The sequence below is a fragment of the Thermoascus crustaceus genome (genome assembly GCF_041956765.1).
Source record: "Thermoascus crustaceus strain CBS 181.67 unplaced genomic scaffold VTN00scaffold_6, whole genome shotgun sequence".
Taxonomy (NCBI): Eukaryota; Fungi; Ascomycota; class Eurotiomycetes; order Eurotiales; family Thermoascaceae; genus Thermoascus; species Thermoascus crustaceus.
The window spans coordinates 1,824,787-1,844,091 of NW_027192532.1; the positions used below are offsets into that span (position 1 = coordinate 1,824,787).

At 51.8% G+C, this 19,305-nt stretch overlaps 5 protein-coding genes across 5 annotated transcripts; 2 read left to right on the forward strand and 3 right to left on the reverse strand.

Annotated features, from left to right (window-relative positions):
* Positions 1-388: 388 nt before the first annotated feature.
* On the forward strand, positions 389-3,664 carry VTN00DRAFT_8941 (uncharacterized protein; the record flags this gene model as incomplete). The annotated part of the gene is made up of 2 exons (XM_069435846.1): positions 389-628; positions 764-3,664. The coding sequence occupies 2 exons, from the start codon at positions 389-391 to the stop codon at positions 3,662-3,664; spliced, it is 3,141 nt and encodes a 1,046-aa protein (XP_069285751.1).
* A 3,804-nt stretch (positions 3,665-7,468) lies between these two features.
* Positions 7,469-8,829, forward strand: VTN00DRAFT_8942 (uncharacterized protein; the record flags this gene model as incomplete). Its single annotated transcript, XM_069435847.1, has 3 exons — positions 7,469-7,601; positions 7,762-8,103; positions 8,168-8,829. 3 exons carry the CDS (start codon positions 7,469-7,471, stop codon positions 8,827-8,829), a joined length of 1,137 nt encoding a protein of 378 aa, XP_069285752.1.
* A 2,917-nt stretch (positions 8,830-11,746) lies between these two features.
* Positions 11,747-12,334, reverse strand: VTN00DRAFT_8943 (uncharacterized protein; the record flags this gene model as incomplete). The annotated part of the gene is made up of 3 exons (XM_069435848.1): positions 11,747-11,936; positions 12,110-12,212; positions 12,295-12,334. The coding sequence occupies 3 exons, from the start codon at positions 12,332-12,334 to the stop codon at positions 11,747-11,749; spliced, it is 333 nt and encodes a 110-aa protein (XP_069285753.1).
* A 767-nt stretch (positions 12,335-13,101) lies between these two features.
* Positions 13,102-13,825, reverse strand: VTN00DRAFT_8944 (uncharacterized protein; the record flags this gene model as incomplete). The annotated part of the gene is made up of 4 exons (XM_069435849.1): positions 13,102-13,262; positions 13,372-13,479; positions 13,603-13,630; positions 13,811-13,825. 4 exons carry the CDS (start codon positions 13,823-13,825, stop codon positions 13,102-13,104), a joined length of 312 nt encoding a protein of 103 aa, XP_069285754.1.
* A 1,774-nt stretch (positions 13,826-15,599) lies between these two features.
* Positions 15,600-18,537, reverse strand: VTN00DRAFT_8945 (uncharacterized protein; the record flags this gene model as incomplete). The annotated part of the gene is made up of 3 exons (XM_069435850.1): positions 15,600-17,447; positions 17,497-17,887; positions 18,014-18,537. The coding sequence occupies 3 exons, from the start codon at positions 18,535-18,537 to the stop codon at positions 15,600-15,602; spliced, it is 2,763 nt and encodes a 920-aa protein (XP_069285755.1).
* Between the last annotated feature and the right edge of the window lie 768 nt (positions 18,538-19,305).

A 19,305-nucleotide genomic window follows, 5' to 3' on the forward strand; every position in this document is an offset into this window, starting at 1 on the left:
CCTTTCTCTTTGACGTGGGTCAACCTCTTCGACGTCCGGTTTTTTTCTTGACGAGAGCAGCTACCTACTAGGAATCGAGAAGACGAACCCGTTCCTCTGATCAATAATACCTAATGCTAATCTTTCTCTCACCACGAGTCTATCTTCAAGCTTGGCTTTGATTGCCCTGCAGTGGCTGGGTCTTCGTCCAGACTTTCATCGTCGGTCGATCTTGTCTTCCTGCTGCCTGGTTCTGACCGAGCGAGCTGCCAACCACCATTGCCTCTGCTTCATGGCCAGATATAATAGATAGGTCCAGCGGCCGCGCGTGGAATCATGGATCGAATCTCTATCGTCCCTCGATTATCTGGCAGTTAGGTTGCAAGTCTTCGAGGCTGGTGCAGGAACAATGCCTCTCTTCCAAGGACTCCATCGGTCTCCGTCCAACAGGACACCACCGACGCCTGCGTCTACGGGAAACGGAAATGGAAACACAGGCTCTGTGAGGGAAGCGGCGAATGCTTCTGAAAACCGAAATACACTGTTCAGCCGATTCCGCAGACGCAGCAGCGGAGGTGAGAACTTGAGGCAGGCCGATGTCCCGGAAACAGCAAAAAGGGAGGAAGCGGCAAGGAAGGCCGATGTACCTGTACGTGTCGAATCAGCTCAGAGTTTCGCCCATCCAGTTGTTTCGAATAGATACCTCTCAAACTTGGATATTAGCATTCATTTCCAGGTGATCTGTTAGAGGTTGGTCCGACACCTTGCTGACATGTATAGATAGGAGCAAGAGAAGGTATCGAGAACAGCACCAGTCCAAATCCCAGAGCCAAGGCCCCATCATCGCCATGCTCACCATCATGAGCATACCGTGCTATCGCCAGAGTCGCCGAAGTCTCCACTGGGTGAACCAAAGCAGCCCACGAACATACAGGACGCCTTGGAGAATGCGCTGGAGGCTTCGCAGAGACGCAGTGAGGCTAAGACGCAAATGAAGGAAACTGACGCTCACGAATGTGGAGAGTCCCTTCTGACGAAGGAAGACCTGAAGCACATCTTCTCAGGGGCCCCGCACTTTCTGCTCGAAAGAGGAAGAAACGGTCTTTGGTATCCGCAGGTTATCTTCCCTTGGGATCATCATGATCCAATTATTCAGGATCTATGGGACAGGCAGCCGCTGTCCCACGAGTCGTTCACGCTGTCGACACTGCATGCGCACCTTCCCGTTCCCGATGAGTGGGCAATAAGAGGTGACACAAAGGTAAGGATAACGGATTGGAGGAGGAAACATGGTGCAAAACGGGCGACGTTTGACGTTGGCGTCTTTGAAGTACCCAACATGTTGTCCATGAACGGGAAGGAACCAGGCTGTGTCGGATTCGGCCACTTCCTTGAACTGCCCGTCGCGGATGTCGTCAAGAACAAGGGACCCCTGGTACCAAAGGCAAGCGTTGATTTCCAGCGACTCGCGAATCTGCCAGCCGCAGAAGCATATCGAATCATGGAGCATCTCAATGACCCTTACTCTGAGTGTAATCAAGACACAGTGCACGATCGGCATAAGCTGATCTGTGAAGGGCCCACGGCGTGGAAACGTATAGGTGTGCGGAATTTCAGTATCAAAGCAGTGGCGGAACGACTTGAAGAACTGCGGGTATTCCGTGATGAGATCTTACAGGAGGGAAAGCCGATCACTATGCTTGACAAGGAGTCCACCCGCCGGTTGTACGACAACCTGTTCACAAAATTCCTTTACCCCCCTTTCAACGTTATAGACCAGGACAACCCTTACAGCCTCAAGGTCCAGATCGAAACTCTAACTCAGGTCTTGGCCACGAAGGGCGCGTGGTTTGACTTCAGTCTCATCGAATGGCGCATGCGTATCGGTCAGATCCTTTGGGAGGCACCTCCGCACCCGGACGGGGATTATCTCGACCCGAATGCCTGTCAGGATGCCAATCACAAGCTTTTGATTGATCGCGGCCTTGAGCGAAAGTGGCTTCTCCTTCAGATTGTCCTAGCTGCAGAGCTGCTCCTTCGTCTTGACGCCATCGTTCGGGTCGCAATCTTGCAGGAGTCTAAAGATCTAGTTATCTCCACACAAGAGATCAACGAGTTCGACAAACTGCGAACTGGCAAGGTAGACTGGGATCTTATTATGGTGCGGCGCTTTTTCGATAGCCTGATCGTCAAGTACAGCCCGTCCCTTCCCGCGTCACCAGCCGGAGATCATGGTCCATCTCCATCATCGGACAGACCCAGCGGCCGGCCCAGGCTCCTGTCCAGGATTGGAAGTCTCAAGCTGAAAGATGCTGGAGGGACAACCGCAGGTGATACTGCATACGCATGGGACTGCATCCTCATCCCACGTCGTGCTCAGCAACAGATGGAGGGGCTGTTTGTATTTGCAGAGTGTCTCGACTGGCCGGGCCTTGACAAGTTCAAGGAAACGATGAAGTCCAAGCTCAAGATCGGAGGTCCAATCTCATACGCGACAAACATCTATGGCTCACCTATCCATAACCTGTCCCCTCCCAACTTTCCGCAGAAAATCGACAGGTCTGAAATGTACCGCAAGAGCCCATCCCGTCGATTAGTCCTACTTCAATGGCCTTACGGGAGCAATGAAGAGTCTCTTCTCCCTGACGTTGGTGGTTGGATGTCTCGTACGTGGCTGTCAGGGTTGGTTCTTCCAGGTGAAGTCATCAGTCACTTTCTTATAGCCACGGTGCTGGAAAACGACCCGAAAGCCATGGCAAAGCTTGGACCACTGGCTAATCTCTACGGAGGGTTTGTATACGAGGGCAAAAGCTGGTGGAGCAAGATGTGCGTCGTGGGAAGAGTGATATCCAGCTTGAACGGCACCACAGGATGTATGGGTTGGATCAGGAGCAACATCCTTCCTCGTGATGCTCTGGCAGGGGAGCCCCTGGTAGACACGTGGTTTGAGGTGGAGGTAAAAGATGTGCCGAGGACTTCAAAGAAGCCGCGCATTCGACACGGAACGAAGCTCGCGCTGCAGTCGACGCCGCTCGGAGTGGGAGAGCTGTCTGGAGAGACATTTTCACTGCCGGTAGATGTGCCATCAAAAGAGACGGTTGAGATAGCTTTTCAGAGCCTGGTGCTGTCTAAAAATGGGGAGCAGCAATCGTCGAAGCACTCCACGGTGGTTGGTACAGCAGCTGTATTCTTCAACGTCGCATCGACACCAACAGCTTCTCCGACTACGATCTCCTTTCCGTTGGCCTACAACGTTCAATTTATCTCTTCATACACCTGTCGTCCGCCGCATGGATATGCGACACACTGTTGCAGCACCTTTCCAACACGGATCAATGCACAGCAGCACAAATTGACCAACTCTGAGCATGTGGCAGCCGTCCGTCTCCCAGGCCATCCGCTGCACATCTCCTACAAGTATCGATACGTCCCTCTAGCCTCCCTTCCTGAAACTCGAGAACCACCGGTATCATCGTCCCGATCAAGTAGTGAGACCTCGAATCCGGAACCGACGTGGATCGTGGATGCTAGGGGCAGCCGAAATAAAGAGGCGTTTGCACGTGCCTGGTGCGCTGCTGTCGGGACCAGCGCTATCATAGGCAGGGTTGGACGGACATGCTTGGCATGCTGCATCAGGGAAGCTAGAGCAGTGGACGTTGGAGTCGTCATTCGTGTTGGAGGTTGAGAGTGACAAATCCTCCTTTCCTTCTTCATGATAAATGACGACAGGAATTGACAGCCGTTTGGGGTGTCGGGCACGATCTTCAGACTCGCTGAGGGGTTCTGTTTTTTCCTTTCGCCCATGGGCCATACGGAGTACAGATCCCCGGGGATGCAAGGTCCAACAGGTGTTAGTCTGTTCCACCTTTGCATCTGGATGCATTCTGTTTGTTGACCATAATTGGCACTCTAGGTTTAGGCTGTTAATCATGATCAGCAGCACTGTGGCATGGGCCAGCGAGCGCGCAAGAGCCCTCGGGAGAATCCCGGCCCGCACATATTCCGGAATCCGGTCGCCCTCCAGCCATCGACAGCCTTCTAAAAGTAGAAGCAGCAAGACAATATAACTAGGTACACAGTACCAGAGGAAGCCGCATGTTTGCTTGACGCAAAGGAATGAGTAAAGGGTGCGGGGCTACGGACGACACAACGTACTTCGTGTACTGAGCATCGCCACCTCCTTGGGTGATCTTCAGGGACCCGAAGAATGCAGCCTGATGGAAGGGATCCATGTAATGGGCAAATGGAACGTTGCGATGGATGAGGGAAAAAAAAATGAGAGTCGGAAGTCCGCAAAGAGTTTAAAGCAAGCATCAGGACATGACTGCATCTAGATAAGGGACAGGATTTGGTGAAACAGCGGGGAACCAGAATTCCAGGTACGCGTGGTACGTGCATCTTCTGGAGACGCAGAGCGACCACTTGAAATTCGCAGAGCGCGACCCAGGCGAACCAGGTGGCAGCAGATCAGCCGCCGGCACTACTGTGTACGCGGGCGGTGTCCATGCTGAACCAAGGTGCCGCGCGGCCAGCATAAAAGGTCAGGCCAAAGAGCGTACAGTAAGGCTTAAGCAATCTGTGGTATCCTGTCCTCAGCTCCCTCCAGCCCCATCGGAGACCAGTGGATCAGTTGGCCTGTCAGCAGCGTACCTGGCAATGGTGATTGGCACGACAAAAAAAAGGGGTCAAAAGCCGTGCGGAACTTAAGGAGTCCTACGGACAGTAGTAGTAGTACGACCAAACAACAATGCCAAGTTGCTACTACTATATCATGATTAACAGGACGCGAAAGCAGCGTCGTACTGCTAGGAGCCCTATATGGCGTCGAGGAGACGCGACACCGCATGTCCATCTACCGAATCCTCAACCGAGTGAACCCATGACGCCATGCGACTGTTACCAATGTAACTGTGGTCTGTGTGTTGAGGCCCGGAAAAATGTCCCAGAAGGGAGTAGTAGTAGCGATGACGTTCTGGAAGCGTTCGATGCCACAGCAAGAGGGTTGGCTCGAATAAGAATAGCGCAGGAACCAGGGACGGGGAAGGGGCGCAAAGTTTGCAGGCGCCAGGGCGCAAATGACGTTCTTGGGAGCCAGCGTGTACCTCTGGGAGAACCAGGGAAGCAGTTTGTTCCGACGGGACTTCTCAGGTTGAGGTCTGCTGCCGGGCCTCAGGGACCGTGAGCACCTTGCTCTCCGTATGCAGCGCTGGACCTGTCATGTCGCACCCCATACTAAGCCGCGTCAAGCATAGCGGCGTCCCTGAGGTCCTGCCTGGGTGGCAGCACGAAAACCCGCGGTCTGCGTCTTGGCGCTCGTGGCCCGCTGAGATAATCACCGATCCCTGCCCGAGGCCTGAGGTGGTCGGTCTGCACAGGGACTCTGGAGGCGTTTCACCATCCCCCCAGCTTAAGGCCGAAACGCCATCAGATGCCCCAGCGTGTCTCCACCCTATCTTTGGCACCTGTCTTAGCTCCGGCAAAGCGTTCTCGAAAGACCCTAGCTCAGCCCGGTAGTCTGCATCTGCCATCCGTGCTCTGCAGGACGAGATTCCCCGAGCGCCCTGTCCTCCCCACCCTCTGTTGGCAGTATGGTGTTAATCTGTCCAGCGCCGGCTCGACCTCCTGCAGAATGCACAGAGATCCCTCGACCACTAGCATTATTTTCCGTCGGTAGCTGCAGGTTTCCCATGTCGATGGCGCAGCTGGACGGTGGGGACAAAGAGGATAACGACTCCGTGCAGGGACAGGCCATGTGGGGTGGAGCCATGGGCGTGGAAGGGACCAAGACACATTCTGCGGGCTCTGACTGGCGCAAAGCGCACGCTGCTGAGTCCAAGCCACGATGCTGACACGTTCACCCTCCACGGACCATGCCGGAAAGGGCAAGAGTCCTGGCCGCCGTGATCTCTCGCCCACCAGATCTCCTCCCCATCGAAGGTTGGCTCAGGCTTCGACGAACGGCGATCCTGGGCCCTGGCCTCGCTAAGGTGCCAAGACCCGTGCCAAGACCCCAGCAAATGGTTTTTGAGAGGCGCTACGGTGAGGGTATGATCCTTAATCAAACCTTCCCATGGACCCCACAGTCCTTTGACCTTTGACGTGACGGTGCAAGATCATCAACTGCATGCCATGCCTGACCGAAAAGATATACCCTCGACGAGGACGAACAGCAAAAGGCGCAGTACGAGCAGTAGCATCGTGATTGTGGCCCAACGGGCCTCCTGCGTGATATCTCCATCTTCCCCGTAGTAAAAAAGAAAAAAAAGAAAAGGAAAAAAGCCCCATGGTGCGCCATATTCCCTCATCATAGCCATCATCATCATCGCCATCACTACTATAAACAGATGGGGAAGATGCACGCAGGTTTAGAAAACGTGGAACCGGATGAGAATTTAACATGTTCCAAATCCAACAATTTAAAAAGATGACCCAAGGAGCCTGGTGGTCCGTGGTCTCCACCACGTTGTCTGGTTGCCATATGGCCCGGGCTCTAAGCTCACGTCCACTGTCTATACTCCATCTATACGGAGGCTCTCCCCGGCGAGGGAGAGGGGAGGTATATCAAACATCCAGCATTTGCTCCCATGCTGAAGCACGGAGGATCGAGCGTTGAGGATGCTCGCAGCACCGGGTGGCTCGAGTTCCCAATGGGGAGATGCACCCGACAGGCTGGAGAGACACGACAGACGCTGCATACGTTCAGTCTGGCTCGACCATTGGATTGGGGAAGTGATCCGAGGTTGTCTGGGAAGAAATCTACGGCTGGAGTAGGGATTGACAGGTCTCGTCGACGCGCTAGGCCGCTTGGGGAACTCTCTGGAGACGCTCCCCACCGGCCCCGTCGGGCTTCATCAATCTGGATGTGAAAACACCAGCACACCGGCTGCTCCCTAGGGATACGATCTAAGCATGCTGCCATTGGGTCCAGGCCCCTGACGAGTCGTGAGGTGAACCAGCAAGGCCACTATCCTCGTTCCAGCAGAGCTTTCCTCGCTGCTGTAGTTCCCTCTGCGCTGCACTGGGCCCTAGGCGTTTCACCCCACGATTAGCTTCGCTCACTTGATGTCTTTCTTGACTTGGCTATTATTATTACGACCCAGCCTTTCTGCAGCTTTTCCCTTCCCGGGACAAAGTCTCCTTCTCTTTTTCTCTCATCGTTCGTGTCTTTGTCTGAAAGCGGAGACCTCCTAAAGTTCGGTGCGATCCGCGGGGCGGTCCTCTCTCCCATCGGGTAGCCTTGTATGGTGAGCACGCTCAAGGTTCACTCTGTGGCGGCCTCTGGTGTGGAGTAAGCCGGCTGGGTTCGGTGATAACGTTGAATTTCGATCGCCGTCCCCGTCAACGTTGTCTCGATTATTCTTCTTGGGACAATTTGACGTCGTTCGTTATAACATCTTCTTCACCGCGCCGCTCAAGCAACCGCCTCCGTGCAGGTTCTTGATGCGCCTCCCCTCTGCCATATTGTTGCCAGATCCTGCTCTCTGGAGCTATGCCTGCGGTCGTCGAAAGTGCGCCCTCGACACCGAATCCTGAAGGTGTGGCCATGGAGAGCTCCAGCACGTCGTCGGGCACTGATAAGAAGCGAAATAAACTCGGTTATCATAGAACATCTGTCGCATGTGGTTAGTGAACTGAAATACCAAAATCTGCCTGCTTTCCTTGTTTGAAACCCCTTTGCATCAGCAATACAAAGGGTGCATGGTGTTTTTTTTTTCCCTCTCTATCCCGTGTGTATGTGTGTTCGCTTCCAAGTTTGCTCATACCTGCCGTTTCTCTTAACAGTCCACTGTCGACGGAGAAAGATACGATGCTTGGTTGCCGCCGATGACGCTCAGGGACGATGCGAAAACTGCATCCGTCTGAGAAAAGAATGCCACTTTTTCCCCGTCGATCAGCAGCCTCCTGTGGAGAAGAGGTCGCGACCCGGGTCGAAGATGGAGAACCCGTCGACCGATCCTTCAACCACCTCCTCTTCACCTCCTGCGATGGGTGCCACGGGCGTGACCGACCAGGGGGAGCAGCGCTTCTATCCATACGCCCCGATGCCGATGAATTCAGGTCAGGACATGAGCGCGTTCAACCCTGGTGCCTTTGCGGGAACTCCGGTGTCGACGTTTAGTCCAGGTTGGTGGCACACAAACTCTCTGAGTCTAGGGGGAACGATGGCATACTGAACAGCTGTACACAGATCCAGCCTCCGCACCTGATTTCACCGCAGCCCCCCCATCTCTCGATCCGTCCGTCCCGTGGGATGAATTCACAACCATCTCTGATCCGCAGATGTTGGCGGGAATGGGAAAGGGACAGATGGTGAACCCCATTCTTTGGAGTCAGGGAGGCACTCCAGTGGCTCCGCTCCCGTCAAATTCGCCTATGCCTGGAGCGCCAGGAGTCCCGGGACAGTCGCATATGATGGACGCAAACGCTGCCTTCGGGATGCAGCCGGATGGCTCAGTCTGGCCGATGCAGCCTGCGCGTTCGATGACGGTCTCTGCGCCGACGGAGTTGCCTTCTCAGTATCCGAACCAGTTCCCCCAACAGCAGCAGCAACAAATCCATCCGGACTTCAAGCGGCGGATGACGAGCCCTTCGCAGTCGTCGTTTGGGCATGTCCCCAACGCGCCCATGCAGACTCCCAGTCCTTCGATGCCGGATATGCAAGCGGGCCAGATTCCAGTGTCCTTTGCAGGCCAGCCGCCAGCCATGGGCTTTCAGACGTGGCATAGTCCGAACAGCATTCCTGGGATGAGTCCTGGGAATTACCCCGTATATTCGTCAGAGCCTTTGCAGACGGACTTCAGCGGGCAACCCATGGGCCATCCTGGTCAGACGCGTTCTCCCACGTCCTGACCCTACGTCTTGGCAGAAACATTCTTCTCCACTTCAGCAAGCTTATATACCCTTTGGGCTTCCCTACATTTCGTGTGTGACTTTCGGCACTGGTCATTAGCGGGCGCAAAGGATCATTGGGCGGCATATTTTTTCTCCGGTTCTCGGTTCTCCGAGCGTTTCTCTCTTCTTTTCATCACCTTCTTGTCGCCAGAGGCGTCATCTTTTCTTCACCTGAATACCCGGATACAGTATTTCAGGGGCACAGCACCGTTAGATTTCTTTTCCTTTTGTTATCGTTGTTGCGGTCATCGGTTTTTGCACTGGGCTCGCATCTCCAATAATGACTTGTGACTGCTACTAAAAACTATCAGCGGATGGGTTCCAACTCTCGATTCTGTTTGGCGTTCGGCACAATAGGTGGGCATTTAAAGCCTTGATGGTTTTAAAAGGATGATGTGGGAAGAGACGAGACGGGGAGATGCTTGTTGCGGCAGTCAACTCTACTTCAGACTTCAGTCTTTCAGACTTCAGTCTTCAACCTTTGATTCGGCTCAACATGGCCTTTTTTATTTTATTTTATTTTCGTGCGGCCATGCATGCATGTGTGACCTTGACCAGAGATATCTCCGTTACAAGGATGATCTGGGGTGCAGTGTTGATCCTGCTCCTCTTTTACTACGTCTCGGGCTCGTTCCTGCAGCAGGCGGCATGCTGCATGGGAAGGCTGAATTGATAGGACGTATGTTTATTCGTGCATGGGGACAGCCGGATAGATTGTGGTCATTTTTCTTAATTTCTCAATGATTCCCTTAATTTTTATTTTTTCCTTTTTCTCACTATTGATATTGATTGATATGATAGACTTCTTCTTATCTTATAACAAGGCGGTTTGATGAGACAAGCAAAACAACTTTCTTCATTATCACAGGTTTTATTCTTATCATATAACACGTCAATCTGTACAGTAGCTGGTTCAAGTGGTGACGAGGAGCAGGCTAGATAAACCTTGTCTTCTTCATTCTGTCTGCATCTCCAACTCCATGCAAAAAGTCCGTGTGTCCGTCACATGGATTTTAAGATCTGTCGGGGAAATCGGGACCTCAAAGAACGCAAAGCCCAAATAGGCAAGTCCGATCTGGTATCCGCGAGGTCTGAGCGGAGTACCTACTAAGATTTCGTCCTTGTCGATCTTGGTCGGCCATGTGGTCTCTGTGTCCATCACTCTAGTCTAGTCTACAGTCCACACAATCTTGCGATTTGAATTTCCCTTCTGTTGAAGCCGAGATCATCCTTCCTGATCGGCGGTTTTTTAGCCACAGACCGTAGAAACGCAGACCTCTCCGAATTTACTAAAAAAAAAAAAAGAAAAAAAGAAAAAAAGAAAAAAGAAAAAAAAAATTCAGAAAATCCAGAAAATTCAAATCTGAATGCTCTGCTTTTTACGGCCGACATCATAATCATCATGGTTGTCGCCATGTGATGTGACTACCGTGCATATATCGCACGTGGAATATACAGGTTACTGCTAAGTTAGGTAATCAGCCAATCAGCTGGGTAGTTAGTTTAGTAAGTCGGTTACTAGTCAGTCAGTCAGTCTTTTTGCCTTTTTCAACATTCACCTATGTGGAGGTTAGATTGGATTGAGTGTTTGTGGTGCTGCTTTTCTTTCTCTCCTCTCACTCTCTTCCTTTCCCTTTCCCCTTCCCTCTCTGTCTTGTAGTAAGTGCCTAAAAAGAACAGCATGCACTTTACGTTAGGACGTAGGTAGAGATAGAGTCGGATAGTATCTGGCTCCATCCATGCCACAGCAACTAAGTGAAAAGAAATAAATAAACTCGGGGGGTCTCCACGTGCCGGCGGTCAGATAGATTGTGTAACTGTATCGGAGAAGGGGGAGGGGGGCGCGTAGGAGGGTGGGGTTTCCGATCTGTGGAACATAACCTCTCTTTCTCTCTTACTTTTTGTTTTCTATATTTCTCAAATTCTAAGACTAAGAGTTAGGATTTCTCTTTTGTAATGGTATATCTCTTCACTCCTTCCTTCCAGATCTATATAAAATACCTAAACAGATAGTATTTGAGATCCGCGGGCTCATCTCATCTGCATTGAAGGAAGGGGCATCTACCTAAATAGACTACCTAGATCTCCAAGGTTCTTTCTTGTAGGTCGGGAGGTTTCCTCTATGTTACTTTCTTGCCTTTTTAAGCAGTCAAAGGTCGATAATAAGCCTGCCTCTTTTACTTACTCTGAGCATTCATTTGACTGCGTGAAAGGAAGAGATAAAAGGCATATCATCCTGGTACAGGCAGCCTCAATGATACTGGACTTATACCTTCTCTGTTCAAAAATGCAACATTAGGCAGAAAAGACTGTGCATCACATTGTATATGTACTGTGCTTTCAAAGCAAGGTCGAGTAGATAGATAACTAGGCATCAGGTACTAGGCATCTATGAGATGCCAATGAGATTTTTTTGCTTGCTCGCCGTGGAAATGGTTTGAGATGAGTAAAGTTAGTGCATAGGACAGTAAATCTCTTTTTGGGAACGATGTCCAGATTCGAAGCCTGCTTTGGTTCGATTTTGATGCCACGTAAATTTTCTTCTGTTCTTGCTCATGACGTTATGACTGTTCATCGAACACATAGATCTCGGTGAGAAGGACTGCCCCCCTGCTATCGCTCCAGAAAGAGAGTCGCTGATTAATTGGATGTATGTACGGGACTTGGTGTCATCCTTTACCTTTGCATTGGAATTCCTTTCTCAATCAATGCCCAAAAAGATCGCAAGGTTGACACGAAACCCGTAAAGCACCCACTTATCTCTCTTTTTCGCTTAATTCCAAGCGCGGCACCGTAGCCCTTCTTCTTCGTCGATCGCTGGAATAATGACGGCATGGGAGTCGTTCCAGTACTATCACCTGCAACATTATCCTCATCAGAGACCGTCCTGACAATGTGTTCTCCCACATCGTTCCTGCGAGAGAAAAGCACGTCGCGCGGCCTCCTCGTCCTCTAGATCTTGTTGCTGCGCAGCCTGATGTTTCGCGTCTCTACGACGAGCATCTTGCTCTACAGAAGAGGAAGACAGCTGTGCCTGCGCCCTGTCTATCCTCGCATTCCGCATCCTGATATCATCTATGCGCGTCAGCGATAGCGGCTTTTGTAGATGTATTCGCCGCAACTTGCTAACGGGGCCTATTTAGTATCAGTATGGGTTCCGCGAGATATTGATTATTATTATTTCCGACAGGTAGGGGGGAGGGGCAAACGCGTGTGAGTTTTTAGGGGAGGTACTTACCTATTACACCGCATCGAGAGCGGGCTCATCAGGCGAACGGTCTGTAGCTTCGGGCCACTCTGCTGTGTCTCCCTTTGTCGGCTGATCTTGCTTGGATCGATGTCTGTATTAAGACCGTGTTAGCTGATGTTCCAACCAACCCCCAAGTCCCTGAGCTAAAAATGTAGCTGGATGAAAACCCATACCTGGCTGATAGTGCTTCGTTAGGACCTTTCGCTCGGACATGTTCGCACTGACGTGGACTTCGGGATTCAAGATGCAGAGCATGCAGGTTTGCTAAGGTTGAACTGGATGGGTTGGTCGGAGGTGGCAGTGATAACCAAAGCGGGTAATCTACGGCTTTATTTTGCTTGACAAAAGGGACTTGTTGAGCTGTCTGTTTACAGATACAATAAGAACATGGGAGAGCCTGTGTTTATATCATTACGGTCCTACATTCGAACCCATAGCGAGAAAGACAGACGGACAGGATTTATCGATGGAAAGAGGCATACATAATTCAGATTCGAGTTTACTTAGTATCTCCCAACTCGTCCACTCATTGAACTGACCCTTCCATTACATTCCAGATCTAAAACTGAGATCCCTCGACCAGCCTCGACCAGCGTAGCGACCTACTGATCATCCCACAACAAATCCTTCCTCCCGTTCAAATAATCCGGTCGAGCCGCAGCAGACGCTCCATCTCTCGTTTGACCTACGAACTCCCTAGACCCGTAATACAGGTAGTCGATCGTCAGCTTCGAAACTAGCCAAAAAAAATAAACACAACCACGAAAACATATATATATAAAAAGGCCACAAGAGAAAAGTAAAAAATTAGAATCAGAAAGATGAAAGTAAGATCACGCTCAAGTCAATTTTCATTCAACCTTGAGAGTTGAACGCAAATTGAATCGAATCGATCATATCGAATCTTTGTATCATATCATCAGAGAATCATCAGAATATAGAATAGAGTATAATGGGAGCATCAGGTCAAAAGAACTAAATTAGAAAACCGCCCACCCACCACGACTCCCTCCTCCCAGGGCCTTGGCCACCGTCTCCTGTGCCTGCTGCAGCATCCCTTTCCCGCCTTGCTGCTCTGCTGCCTGTGGGTTTGTCTCGGCCGGGGTGTCAGAGAGGCGGCGGGTTGTGGATTTGGAGTCGCCTATTCGCATCACCCATCAATATCTCCATATATATATATATATATATATTTAGGTGTACAGTACCAGAGGTACATGAAGGTTAGGACGGAAACGGGAGGAGGTAAATACCAGGTTGTAAAGCGCCCTTAACCCGCTCAGCCATGCCGCCGGCCTTCTCCTTGGCGCGTTCCACGGCGGATTGGTTATGGACCGTTGGGGTGATTTTGTCCGAAGCCTCTGGGGGAGGGTCCGTTGTGGAGTTAGTATTAGGATTGTGTCCTCTCTTGCGTACGCACAGTGTATATATACACGCATTTGCGGATGGACGTATGTACGGGGATATGGAGATTAGATACATACCCTGGGCATAGGAGTCGGTGCCTTCTTTCTGTTTTTGATCCAGACAAGGGAGTCCGGTGGGTTAGCAATCTGTCTCTCCATACAGGGATATCTATATAGTGTCGATTTAAACTGCCTCCGCATCCACGCTTGTACTGTAAATACGTAGCGGAGGGAAAGGAACAGGAGCAGGGAATGAGGAGTCAGGGGTCAGGACATAAGAACATACCGGCATGCCAGCCATGTTGTACGTATGGATCGGATTTATAGACGGATCAATATTTCCTTTCCTCGTGTAGTACGAAAGCGTTGTATCTTCTTATCTAGGGTAGGAAGACTATGGAGAATCACGCTCGACGTCGAGTCTCGAACGAAGTATGATAAGCAAGGCTAGGCCTCTCTCATGCAGTGGTGATGATATTCTCCACAAACAGACAACAGAAGGGTGCTAGACACAGCGACGAGGGGCGAGAGTAGCTGAGTCGCCCCCGCAAGAATATGTGCTCGTTGTGATGTAATGTTCCGCACACCACACCATCCCAATCCACGTCATACCTAGGTACCAGTGAGAGGATTAGGGGACAGAATGTACCGTTTTACTTTGGACAAACGTGAGATTGGGTTATGGGTGGAAAGGATGCACAAGGCGCCCTAGATAAAACCCATTTTGTACACAAATATAAGATAAGCCCCGTTGTGGGCTTCGACACGCTAATAACAGGCACACCATTATGCCCCACGTAAACTTCCAGTCAGAGCATCAGTATAGAGTCCATGGACTCATATACGTAAAGCATTTCAAACAGGAAGCCTTGCGAGCGGACTGGCCCCTTCAAGGATCCCGTTGATAATGCATGGTCCCGGTGGAGCTAGGCCTATACTTTAATGCCATTAGTCTCCCTGGAGAGAACATATGAAACTTCACTGTTCTCCTTCATGCTTCCCAAGGCTTTGATGACAGCTACTGGTGTTTTGCGTACTATATATTCCCAGGATGGAATATAACAATGGATAAATAGAAAACAACGAGAATTGTGCTCAACCAGTAGTCTATACTATAGAGTTGGCTCGAGCCTTCTGGCTGCATTACATTACTATGAATAAACTTTTCATATTGATAGTTAAGAGATGGTGGCTTGGTAAGCAAAATACGTGTATTTGAATCTGGCACAAGGCGCAGACGTTCTAACTGCAACTAAACGCCAAACTCGGTAACCTCATGCGACGACTGCTGAGACACCAACAGGGTCACAAGAGAAGAAACAGCAGGATAAGGACATAAACATCAACAGTAAGACCGGACAAAAACAAGGAGATGCGCACTTCTGCCCGGCGCCCAGCCCAAAACGACAACAGCCCACAACTAAAACAAACAAACAAAAAGCAAAAGCAGACAAAGGAAAAACAAAAAGAGGGGCTAGGCAACCGGTACAGACGCGATTGTATCAATCAAAAGCACAAATCAGACCAAACCAAACAGAAAACCAGGAACGCACATCTAGCAGAGTCATCGCAGTCACACACAAGCGAGTAGGACTGGCTTCCAGAGAAGAACCGACTGAGCGAAGTGGCCGCCGCGGATCATTATGTGTCAGTAAGAAAATGAGGTAAGAGGCAATCGGAATGGACATCAACCTCCGAGATAACGTCCCAGGACATCGCAATTCGTATAAGCCGTCATAAGATCCAGTAAAGAACCAGAAAGAATCAACCGAGATCGAAACCATATTGCAGTGCTCCCGAGTGCCGTGTATCGGCAGCGAAAGCAAACCCAGAGATCAAAGACTGCCCCAGTCTAATGAAAAGAACGTCGTTGGCACCCTCCAACCTCTTTCTCGCCGATCAAAGTCCAATACCAGGGACACTGTATAACCGTCTCGATCGCTTCTTGGACCTCAGCCAAGCTTTCTCCATCACATCTATAAACCAATTATGGCAGTAATAGAATTAGGAAAATCTGCATGGGTTCGAGAACGTGATCGCGGGGAGCTGCCCGGTAGTGTTCGTCTAGCCCTCCGTTACAGGCTCATCGTCAACCATTCCCATTCCTGGCTGCCAGAACCCGATCCCGCAGCCAAGCTGTGGTTTGCAGGATTGGCCGCTGCAGGAGGCTGTCTGGCCGGAGCAAGTGGAACCACCTTTGACCTAGCCTTGCCAGCATCATCCATATCTGTATCTTGCTGAGTATTGGACACAGAACCAGAAGACCCCTTTTCAAGTCGTCTCTGGCGTTTGGGAGCAACCTGGACGGACCCGCGCGTCGCACCTGCAGCCGGGGTCGGTTTAGGAGGAGCAGCGGCAATGGGCACAACATTTGTCTTGCCCGAGCCCTGAAAGCTGGTGGGTGTCGTTCCAGTCGTAGAGCTACCCGACCCTTGCATAGAAGGCGGGGACTCCGATGCATTCGCGCTCTGAGGTTTGCTGGATGTTGGGGTTGTAACAGGGGTGTGCTGCACGGAATTCTTCCGAGCGGATTTCTTCGAAGACCGCGTTGAAGAGATACCGACAGCTAAGCTGTTACCGCTGCCCCTGTTCCGCTTCTTGATCACATCGGTCTTCAATGACAGCGGACGCACAACTCCATGCAGTTTCAAGAACAAACCACAGGCGTTGCAGAGCGGTTGACCCTCCGGGTTACGCCGCCACAGCGGTGTTGTTTGAGTAAAGCAGTTCGTACATGTCGTAGGAGTACTGTTCTGCTCGCTATTCTTCGAACCTCCTGGACTGGCCGGTCGCGAGGGGACAGCACTGCTGAATCCAGACTCAGGCGGCGTGTTCGGTGAGGTGAGAGATTGGTTATTCATGCTCTGCTGAAGCAGCTGAGTGGTGTTCGGGGTGGAGGCAGTGCGTGCGATCTTCTGCTTTCTAGGGTCTTGCTCGCGGCTACGGATCTCGCTGACAGACGCAGCGGACCCATGAGTTCGACCGAGACTTCCTCCTTGGCTCCAATCCCTCGACGAATCCATCATATCAGCGGAGCCCATCGTGACATGCTTTCTATGCTGGCCCTGGAAACTAGGCATTGAGTTGTATTGAGACGAAAAGTCCCATTGCAACCCTGCATTCATATCGATAGAAGAGTCGTCAACGGTTTTATAGTCGGTCTGCATGGCCATGCTCCTGTCTGGGAACGGGTTCCCATCCTCCTCCTCGTTGTCGGAGTCGGCGCCGAAAGTGAACATGCTTTCGCTGGCCGTCAAGTTCAGGCTGTGCGGGGACGGTCCCGTAGAGAAGTCATTTCGTCCAACGACACGAGAGGGATCCACATGCTGCTGCGGTATCGAAAATCCTGGCGACGGAATGTTGGATGACTGCCCACTCATGGCACCGAACGTTTGTTCGTTGTTTGCATTAAACATATAACGGGGTTGCAAGGAAGCAGAGAGGTTAGAGGGCCTATGCGAGGCATAGTTGGGAATATGATGCTGCTGAGTTCGTGCATCTATCGAACCCTCAAAATACATGGAATGATCTCCGTCAAAGGCCGGCTGCGGAGTCGAGGCAGTGGACTGGTACCCCGACGGAGGAGGGGAATAGAAGTCTGTAGAGTTAAGTGACGACCCCATCGTTGTGTGGGAATAGATGTTCGTAAACGGATTTCCTGTTGTCATCGCAGACTCCGTAGGGGAAAAGGTGAAATTTGGATGGTAGGGACCTGCCGATGTAAGAATAGGATCGTCGTTCAGATGGAAAGTATCGAGATTGAAGGGAACGCCGGGCGACGTATGGTTGTTGATCGAGTACGCTGAATGCGGCTGGTCAAGGCTATAGTCCGGCATCCCAGTATCCAGGTCGGGATCATTAGGGATCATCAGGCTAGATACCGGTGGCACCTGGGGTGAGGAGTCGGCCGGGCGCTTGCGAGTCTACCCACGAGTCAGATAAAACGGCACAATATGGGGCTGCAGGAACTACCTTTCGTTCGTCGACACTCGTCTTCCGGACCCGGCGCTGGACGTAGCCAAACTCGTTGTTTCTGCGCTGATCCTGAGGAGGGTGAGGAAAGGAGGCTGGGGCGATGTTCCCATGAGACACAGCCTGCTGGTCCTTGCGAACCTTGATGGGTATGGCGGACGCAAAAGTGTTGCCGGACGTGGAAGCTTGCTCAGCAGGAGAAGTAGGGATTCCCGCAGGAGAACCGATAGAGGAGGGGATGAGAAAGTCGTCCAAATTCATAGGATCCGCCGCTGAAGCGGTGGATGTCGCAGACTGGTCGACTGACTTCCGAAGTTGGGAGATACCGCCCGCACTCGTGTTGTTGTTATTGTTGTTATTATTATTGTTATCCTTCTTCTGCGAAGAGAGACTGGAGAACCGAATCTTGTCAGCAAGGCTGGTCCTCGCATGGATGTAGAGTGCAAGAGACGAGGAGGAGATAAGAGATAGCAGCTCTCAACTAGCGTGCTGCAGGGTAGCTTCTGGGAATACATACCGCTCTCGTTGATTGCGCTTCAGACTCATGGCCATCATCCGCCAGGTCAGGTTCTCCATACGCTCCTGGTTTGGCAATTGCGATTTCGTCCGGGAGTAGAGCTTCCATATCTGCGTGGCCAGCGGGTCCTTCTTCATCATCTCGTCGGGGCTCTCCATGTTGTTACGGGTGCTGCCATTCTTCCACTCAGGGAAGATGGACTCGCGCAGCAGCCCCCCGCTGACAATGCTGTCATGAAGTGAAAGATCCAGCTTGTCGCCTTTCTCGGAGGTACGGTGGGAGTCTGGAGGGCTTAATGGGGACCCGAAGGACAGATCCTGCGACAGGTGGGAGGAAGGGTGGATTTTGGAGGAAAGGCCGGCCATCCACGCAGAGGACGACGACGGATCGGTTGCAGGGTCAAGGCCAGGGAAGATGGCAGTAGTTTGAGTGGCTTCTGCTCCCCCACGCTCTCCATCCTTCGCCCCAGACATTGCCAGCTCCGGTGATGCGGCGTTGTCGTGAGGCCCTGGGGTGCAAGACATACGGGCGTGGTGCGGGTTTTGGAGGGGAGGCAATTCCTTTTGACTCGACCCCGTCAATAATAATCGACGTCCTCCGCTCTGCCTCGAGAGCTTCTTCCTCTGACTAGCAGGCAGTTTTCGGACGGCGCCCGCTCTGGGACCCTCTTTCTGTCTTCCGTTTCCCGGCCAGCTCTTTCTGGAGAGCTGTGCTTGGATGGTAAAAAAACGGTACGGTAATGAAGATACGGTGAACTCCGTGGGCGCCGGGGCTGCAGTCCGGACGGGCTTGTCGAGAAGTTCTCCCGCCTGGGCACAAAGCGTGAAGGCCTGGGGCTAGAACCTGAAAAGGTGCATGGCCCACGGATAGGTGGAGGGGCTGGCTCGAGAGGCGCGTGGGCGGAGACGCCAGAGGATCGCTGTGATTTTATTATTTCCACCAAGCCGACTGGATCAGACGGTGGGAAGGGCAAGTGGTCGCTTGACGGTTTCGATCGGAGCCGCAGCAGCAGCAGCTTATTATGGACCGTTCGGTACCGCACCGGATGGCCGTCTAGGACAAGGGAGAGACGCCTGAGAAGCACATCCGGGTATAACGAAGTAAGCAGAGTTGAAATCAGGACAAGACGCGTGCGCGGCCGCTAGAGGAGGATCTGACTCGGTTGCTGTTCTCGTCGGACACTCGTCCTGTTCCGGAGTATCGCCAGACACTGACGCGGTTGGCCCAGGCGACCTCGACGGCGGCGGACGCACGCACTTCTCGAACACGCGGGTGGATGTGCAACGGCGGGC